Raw genomic sequence first — 8611 nt, 5'->3', positions numbered from 1 at the left:
ATGTAATGTAGGTTGTTATATTGTAATTTCGCCGTATAATTGTTTTTGGGAGTTTATGAAAACCTCCAAATTTGGTGGCATCCTAGTTCTAATTTGTATGAGAGAACACGCACTTGAGAGTTCTTTGAATTTATGGAAAATGTTATGAGTCGAGAAGTTCTTCTTTCAAAGACCTTTTGAAGATATACTAAGGGGTTTGATGTAACGTGGGTTGTTATATTGTGATTTTGACCTATAATCTTTTTTGGGAGGTTATGAAAACCTCCAAATTTGGTGGTATCCTAGTTCTAATTTGTATGATAGAACATGAGCTTGAGAGTTCTTTGAATTTATGGAAAATGTGAAGAGTCGAGACTAGGTAGTAGAAGTTTTGTGTGAATTCACACTAGGTAGTAGGAAGAGTGCGACGTGGGCATGCCTAAAATTCAAAATGAACCTTCTTTTTCCAGTGACAAGCTTTGTCCTATCATATATTTTAATTTACTAAAAAATACATCATTTATTGGATTTCTCCTTTTTCATTTGACATGGGGAATTTCGAGGTGTTGGTAAAGAAACACCTCAATTCTAATGTCAATTTTAGGCACTCATGTTCGTGAGAAAATATTTTTCTTAACAAATCACAAAACTTGGGGTTTCAAAATTTTGAAGGTTTCTCTTGAGATTCCAAATTTAAAATATAACAAAATTGCCTAAAGTTTTGTAGATTTGACAAAATTTAGAAAATATTTTTTAGAGATGAAAATAAAAACGTTAGAGGTTCACACGTGAAGAGTGGAGTGCTCCCTCTACTCAATAAATGCCAATTGAATTTCACCACCTCAAAATCGACTTTTCTGCAAATAGCAGAAACCAGAGGGTTCAACGTGACAAATCGCAGGAATGTACGAAGCGAGAGTGCGAGAATGGGTAGGCGATTCCAACACGACATCGTAACGCTTGACCTTGTGGCCATTTGAAACTTGCGAGTCGCGACGCGTTTGAAATGAATTGAAGTGGCTGTTCCTGTCAGTCGTTGAAGTCAAAGGCGCACCCAGAAACGTGAAGTTCATCAACCCACTTCTACCTTCCACCCAGAAACGTGAAGTTCATTTCAAACGTTGAAATGAACACGAACATCTGCCTTTGCTTGTCTATATATCTATATTTGCTTCTCTCTCGGCTATCCTCAATCTTCCAGTTTTTTGTGCTTCCAGCGAGTTATACATCATGAATTTCTTCTACGGAAGGAGTATCTTGACCCTTCTCTTCTGGTTCTACCTCTGCTGCTCCTGCTGTTTGGCCCAACAATGCGGCAAGCAAGCCGCAGGCAAAGTCTGCGCGAATAGCTTGTGTTGTAGTCAGTATGGATATTGTGGAACTACCAGCGCTTATTGTGGAGCTGGCTGCCAAAGCCAGTGCGGCTCAGGAAGCAGCCCCAGTCCGGAAGGTGGTCAGAGTTCCGGGAAAGGGGTGTCTTCCATTATCACCAGCGCAATTTTCGACAAATTTTTCTCACACAGGAACGACGGGAGCTGTCCAGCGAACGGGTTTTATACCTACAATGCTTTTCTTACTGCAGCTTCCGCATTTAGTGGCTTTGGAACGTCTTCAGACACTGATACTAACAAGAGGGAGCTAGCTGCCTTCTTCGCCAACGCCGCACACGAGACAACAGGTAGTTATTGCCAATTAGTTATTCTTCTTGATTCTACTAATACCGATACAGCACAACGAAATTGAGCTAATTTTCAGCCATCTTATCTTACTTCTTATCTTATCTTCTGACTTCTTATCTTATCTTATCTTCTTCTTATCTTATCTTATCTTATCTTCTTATCTTCTTACTATATATTAAGGAGGGAGGGAGGTTCTAATAAGCCACGTGTCATGTGGAGGGAGGCAAAAGATTGCCACGTGTCGTGTAGCTAGGATGCAAGCGGGGTGCATCTACTGTTGCTCTTCCCCAGGCGATTATGCTCCTTTTTACTCCAGCGCGTGAAATTTGAATCCTCCTCTCCCTTGCCTGTCAACTCCTACACTTCCCTGTGTTTGTCGGTCATCTCTTCGACCCTTCAGCTCATTTGAATCCTCCAGGCACCCGTGCGTTCAGGCTCCTCAGACGTCCTCCTCCAATCAGCGGCTAGGCTCCAGAGTATGGACAGCCATCCCAAGCATTGCAGTGTGGGTCGTTATCGCTATAGCCATTGGGCTTCTTTGTTTGTCTTTATTTCTCTGACCTCGCACAACTTTATTCTTTTATAGAATCGGTTGTAATTTCTATGTGTAATGTGAGAGAGTCTCCCTGAGGCTCCCTTGCCGTTCAGGATGTTTCTCTGCAGGAAAGATGTTGCTTTGCAGGTGTATTTTGTAGTGATGGCCAATAATTAGAGAGCTTTTTTGAATCTAAAATTTTTGGGTATTTTTGCACACCATCCCAAAGCATGCCTGCGCAAGAAGCTTCGGAGATATTGAATGTGGGAGTTACATGCCTATATACTCTGTGATTAGAGAAGTCTAGGAATAGTCATTCCGATCAACCAATGTATTGACGACTTGCCGATCATCAAAAACCTGCAGCCAACCTCCACGGATGATCAGGTACTTCATAGATTTTTCTGTGTTTTGCACTTGAGCAAGCTGCAAGTTTGCAACCGAAGGTGGATGAGCAAGTTTTCAATCGATGTGTCGAGTGTTGTTAAACCTTTGCTAAATTGTGAGTGATTCTTTGTGGAGGGAGAGATAATTCATCTACCATTTCGAAGTGAGTGAACTTTGGAATTGAGTGAAAGAGCGATGGAGAGAAAGGGCTTTGTAATTCATCTACCACCGAAAGAGTCCTTTTTGGGCAGGGATCCAATTTCTGGATCTGTAGAGGTAGGGAAGCATCGTGAGAGGCTACACATGGATGGACTTCAAGACGGCCAGTTGCAAGGAGTTGTTGGACGGCAAACACCTAAGGGATTGTTTTTGAACATATGCAACATGAGGGCTACGATATAATACTGTGTTGGGCATTGCTCTTCTAGACATGTATGGCAAATGTCGTGCTCTCTCTCTCTCTCTCTCTCGCTTTCGGTGTGCAGGTCCCTTCTCAAAATTTTCACTGTCTTGGAATGCATTGATCTCGTAGGAACAGCACAATAGGACCAAGCCCATGGTCTTTTGGCAATGATCTTTTGGACATGTATGCCAAGCGTGTACTTGAGGAGCTTCCAGCTCAGACTGTTCTCTCTTGGAATGCATTGACAAGGTCAAGGTGAGCAAGCACTAGATTGTTTTGAAAGCATTCAGCATGAAAACATCCCTCCAAATGCAATGACCTATGCTTGCATCTCTAAAGCCTGTGGTAGTTGCGAGAGAGAGAGCTGTCTGCAAAATATTATCATGCAAAATATTATGTGTGCTTGAGGAGCTACCTTTGCGAAATGTTCTCTCTTGGAATGCATTGAAAGCCTCTCTCTCTCTCACACACACACACACACACAACCTATTTTGAATGCATGCAACATGAGGGTGGCCCTTTGGAGTGATCTGTGGGTGTGCCTTGAAGGAGTGGGAGATGTAGAGAGAAAGAGAGAAGGAGAGAGTGATGGAAGCAGTGAGGAAAGAAGAGAGACAAAGAGTGATAGAAGCATCTGCAGAGCCCGTGGCCATGCTGTCTACAGCCAGCACACATTGCCATGCAAGCAATCACATTAGCTGCCACATAGGTAGCCAAGTCGGCTGTCACATAGGTAGTCACGACAGTAGACAATCATACAGACAGCACCACATTAGTGCACAGCAGCCACATCAGCAACAACGTGGCAGTCGGTGATTGGAGCAGCCCGACCAGCTTGGTCGGGACAGATTTGGCCAGGGGGTTGGCTACCTTGGTTGGTCATTTCTAAGGCCCAAGGGAGCTTATAAAAGGTAGCCGCCTTGCTCTTTTGTCATTCACTTCCAGGGTTGAAGAGTGCAGCCAACAGTAGTATTTTGCAGCGGAGGTCAGGCTAGGATTAGGAGCAACGAATCTGGTTCATCCTTGGCATCTATAGGAGGAGCAACAGTAAAAGGGCTGGCCGTGGGGCCTTAAATAGAGTCCTACTGGGTCGGCCCAGTAGGTAGGTCGGCCAATAGGGGGGGTTGTTGGGTCGGCCCATTTCCCCCTACTGGGTCAGTTGGTTTTGGGCCTTATAAAAGGGCCCCTTTTGGGGCTCATAAGGCATCACTTGGAGGAGCAATCCAAGAGTAGGAAGGCCTGCAATAGGCCCTAGGATAGGGCAGGTGGCAGGTCTGCAATAGGCCCTGGGATAGGGCAGATATGCTGGGCACCCAGGTGGCCGAGAGCAACAGTAAAAGAGCTGGCTGTGGGGCCTTAAATAGAGCCCTAATGGTTCGGCCCAATAGGCAAGTCGGCCAATGGGGGGGGCTGCTAGGTCGGCCCATTTCCCCCTACTGGGTCGGTTGGTTTTGGGCCTTATAAAAGGGCCCCTTCTGGGGCTCATAAGGCATCACTTGGAGCAGCAATCCAGGAGTAGGAAGGAGCGGCAATGCAATAGCAAGGAGCAGCAGCAATAGGTCCATCCTTGGGCCTATACATAGGAGCTGAAGGAGACGTACAAGGGCTGCAGTCTTAGCTCAAGGTGTTGCCCACCTAGGCTAGCTACCCGGATAGCAAGGTGGAAGGGATCACTAACAGAGAGTCTACATAAGCTCAGTGGAGCATGCAGTATTAGGGATCTGGAGGTGACAGCTAGATATAGTACAACATTTTGGTAAGGTCAGAGGACCATGTATTGGTGGGACTCTAAGCCTCTCTTTTGTATTGTGTCCTGTGGTTGGACAGAAATATCTTTGGCAATAAGAGGTGGAGTGGAAAGAGAGCTAGGAGATTTGCCACGTGTTGTTATGGTGCCCTTTACATCTTGACACACCATAGCAGAGGCACTTGGGCATCACTGTGTAGGAGCAAGGCAGAAGAGAGAAGCCATCTGCTAACACGAGTGAGGACTCAGAGTAGGCGAGTCGTGATTGTAGACAGCAAGCAGATATGAGTTGGGAACTTTGGCAATGGGACTGACCAGAGATGTGAGAATAGATTGGTCTTCACGGCTAACGAGTGATGGAGTGGAGTGGAGAGTGTGCACAGCAAAGAACAATCACACAGATTGGAACAGTTGGGCTGAAGGATTGGCTACACTGGTAGAGTGGATGGCAACGCAGAAGAGCATGGTTGGCAATGCAACAAACAGCACAGTGATTGGCCTCTTTTGCTGTTTTATCAACAGTAGAAGGGGAAGCATAGTCTGGATGAGGGGTTGCGAGGCAGGCACGTGTCGGTCCACATGGATGCACATTGTTTGTCAGACAGCCACAAGGCGAGTTGCTGACGTGCGATGCCACGGCAGTGAGCGGTTTAAATGACATATTTTTTTTTCAACATTTTGTGCTTAGTTTATATATTCACACACACACACACACACACACACACACAACATTTTTAATACCTTTTAATAATCCTTTGTCAAATGCTTTTCATTTAATTTTTATTTCTTTTTGAAGGCGAGAGAGAGAGAGAGAGAGAGAGAGAGAGAGAGAGAGAGAGAGAGAGAGAGAGAGAGAGAGAGAGAGAGAGAGAGTTTATATTATGTATACAATATTTACATTTCATGTTTAATTTATATATATATACACGTATATAAATTGCCTTTTAAATTAATCCTTTTTTAAATGCTTTTCATTTAATTTTTATCTCTTTTTGGAGGCATGAGAGAGAGAGAGAGAGAGAGAGAGAGAGAATATTATATATATGATATTTATTTATATTTATACATTTCATGTTTAGAGAGAGAGAGACTAAACATGCGTGCACACAGACACACACATGAACAACACACACACACACACACACACACACACACACACACACACACACACACACACAGAGGTGGGTAACAAGGAAATAGGGTGGGTTTATGCTTTATTTATTTATGTCTTTTTAATGTGAACTATCAATCAAATATGTGGCACATTGTGAGGGCTCTAGAAGATAGGCTCAAACGACTCCACATGTAACAAGAGAGGCTAAGACACAAGCTTGATAACCATGTGTGTGGAGTGGGCATGCGGTGAGTTATTGCCATGAAATGACACATGTGGCCGTTATGCAACAAGCTACCACCTTTAAGCATCTAGCCATACCCGCACACGTGCGCGTGCACACACACATGTATGTACATCCATACGTACATACAAATGTACATACGTATGTATGTACGTACGTGTGTATATATGTATGTTTATATAGATAGAGACATGGTGCAAGATCAATGGAATTGACACACTTATGTGCATGGGTGCAAATATTCTAGCCATGTGCATTCAAAGGTGCACATACATCACATGAACATATACAGACACTTATAGGGACACAAGCACACATGTACATGAGTACACAATCATATTGGATTGCACATGGACATATAGATGCATACATCCACTTGCATTGGCCTACACATAGACACACATTCAATCATCCACAATGCACAAACAAGTCCACACTCCTAAGCAAATATACAAACATTATCATTATACACACCCTTCTTCTTAAAAAACAAGCTTCTCCAAAATTGCATTTCTTCAATTTTAGGACTTTACTTTAATTAACGGCATTTTAATGTTCAAATAAAAATTAATAAAAATTCTTCATATGTGTGTGAAATAAATAATATAGATTTTATTTATATTGTCAAATGAAAAATCAATATATAATAATTAATGTGATGATTGATTATAGTCGGTGAATTTAATTCAAATAATTTAAATCATATTATCAACAAAGGCACTCCTAGGGATTCATTTGGATTTGATTAGAACATTTAAAAAAAAGCTTACAAATGTTGACATTTGTATGTGTGTGTGTGAGAGAGAGAGAGAATGGAGATACATTTTGAAAATTTCTTAAAGTTATAAATAAAACCTTAAATTTAATTCCTCGAAATTAAAGGCAACTTAAGGTCTTAACTTTGAGACCCGCGCGAAGCGCGGGTCTGTAACCCGTCGTAGACAGGTCATGCTACTCGTTGTACTAAGAAAGCTGAATATGCAGGTGGTTGCTACAAGGAGGAAATTGATCAATCCAGCTCCTATTGCCAGCCTTCCGCGCAATGGGGTTGTGCAAATAACAAAAAATACTACGGCCGAGGACCCCTGCAGCTTTCATGGTAAGAACGAGATTTCTTTGGCTCCTTCACAGGCTGTTTTTATGAAAATACGGGGCACTCAAGTCAATTGTAGATGCCTGATGGAGGTGTACATCAAACTGGCTACACGACGTTATGCTGATGACTCACGAATGATTTTCCTGCAGGAATTATAACTACGGGCCAGCGGGGAAAGCGATTGGATTCGATGGAATCAACAATCCTCAGGTTGTGGCGACGGATCCAGTGATCTCGTTCAAGACGGCTGTTTGGTTCTGGATGACGCCACCGTCGTGTCACAGTGCAATCACAGGAGGACAAGGTTTTGGAAAAACAATCAACATTATCAACGGAGACAGAGAATGTGCCAATGCTGATGCAGATGGTAAAGCAGAGCAGCAAGACAGAATCAATCTCTACAAACAGTTTTGCGGGGTCCTTGGCATTCAACCAGGCACCCAGCTTACGTGCTGAATACCTTCGCTACCTTAACTTAAGAAGACCTTTCTGGATAATGGAGCATGCAATATTCCTCAACATCCAAACGTCCTCGACGTCCTAATGTATTCGAGAGAATGCTTTCATAAAATAAATCTGTAAAGAAAAGCAAGATGATCTTGACTGTCGGATCTAATAAGATTGTTTTAGTAAAAAACCCTTACAACACATAAATTAACACCAACAAAAAAAGCAACGCCTTAAAACGTATGCCACATCCAATTATATAGAGGACTCTTGGACACTAATAAGAAAACTAGTATCCCCTAAGAAGTGGTTCAAATTGGCATTGACCTAGAGCAACTTACTTCGAGTCTCTTTGAATTAGTACTTGAGATCCATTTGAATTAGTATTTCACGTTCATGCAATTGTAAAATTCGTCAGTAGGATAAGATCTTTTTTATGTTTCCATGAAAATAATATTCATGCGATGACCCCGGGTTTATATATATATATATATATATATATATATTGAAGATCGTTGTAACCTTCATTCATGATCGCTTCTCGCGATTTTATTAATTTTTAAAGAATGATTAAAATTATGGACATGAGACACAATACAGGGTCCATTAGGACCCGAAGCTCCCTGTAAATGTCCAGGGTGGTGCTTTATTATTGATTTGGTGATGCGAAAAGATTTTTGCCTTTTGGGCACTGAAGCCTAACAAATACTGAGTAAGGATATGCTCACAAGAGCTCATAGTTTGTCATTGATGTACAATCTATATAATGTTGTCATCATACTTCGATCTTACATCCAACTTGGCTATCTTCTTTGTTGACTCCAAATGTCATGCATCAAAAGAGAGGAACCATCATATAGAAATTTAATTGTTTAAAAATGTATACTTTTTAGATATTGCAAGTAATATATATATGTGTATGTATGTATGTATGTATATAAATATAGCCACACAGAGTGTGTTTGGAGAGGCGGCACGAT

The 8611-nt window shown here is 42.1% G+C and overlaps 1 protein-coding gene across 1 annotated transcript; it reads left to right on the top strand.

Annotated features, from left to right (window-relative positions):
* The first annotated feature begins 1135 nt into the window (after positions 1-1135).
* On the top strand, positions 1136-7825 carry LOC147883984 (endochitinase CH25-like). The gene is made up of 3 exons (XM_087398279.1): positions 1136-1657; positions 7073-7187; positions 7334-7825. The coding sequence occupies exons 1-3, from the start codon at positions 1210-1212 to the stop codon at positions 7638-7640; spliced, it is 870 nt and encodes a 289-aa protein (XP_087254405.1). The 5' UTR covers positions 1136-1209; the 3' UTR covers positions 7641-7825.
* Positions 7826-8611: the final 786 nt, after the last annotated feature.

The sequence above is a fragment of the Dipteris shenzhenensis genome, chromosome 27 (assembly GCF_047967505.1).
Source record: "Dipteris shenzhenensis isolate YYH24624 ecotype China chromosome 27, Dip_SZ_1.0, whole genome shotgun sequence".
Lineage (NCBI taxonomy): Eukaryota > Viridiplantae > Streptophyta > Polypodiopsida > Gleicheniales > Dipteridaceae > Dipteris > Dipteris shenzhenensis.
The sequence above is the reverse complement of the archived record's forward strand: the minus strand, read 5'-3'. Positions and strand labels throughout refer to the sequence as shown.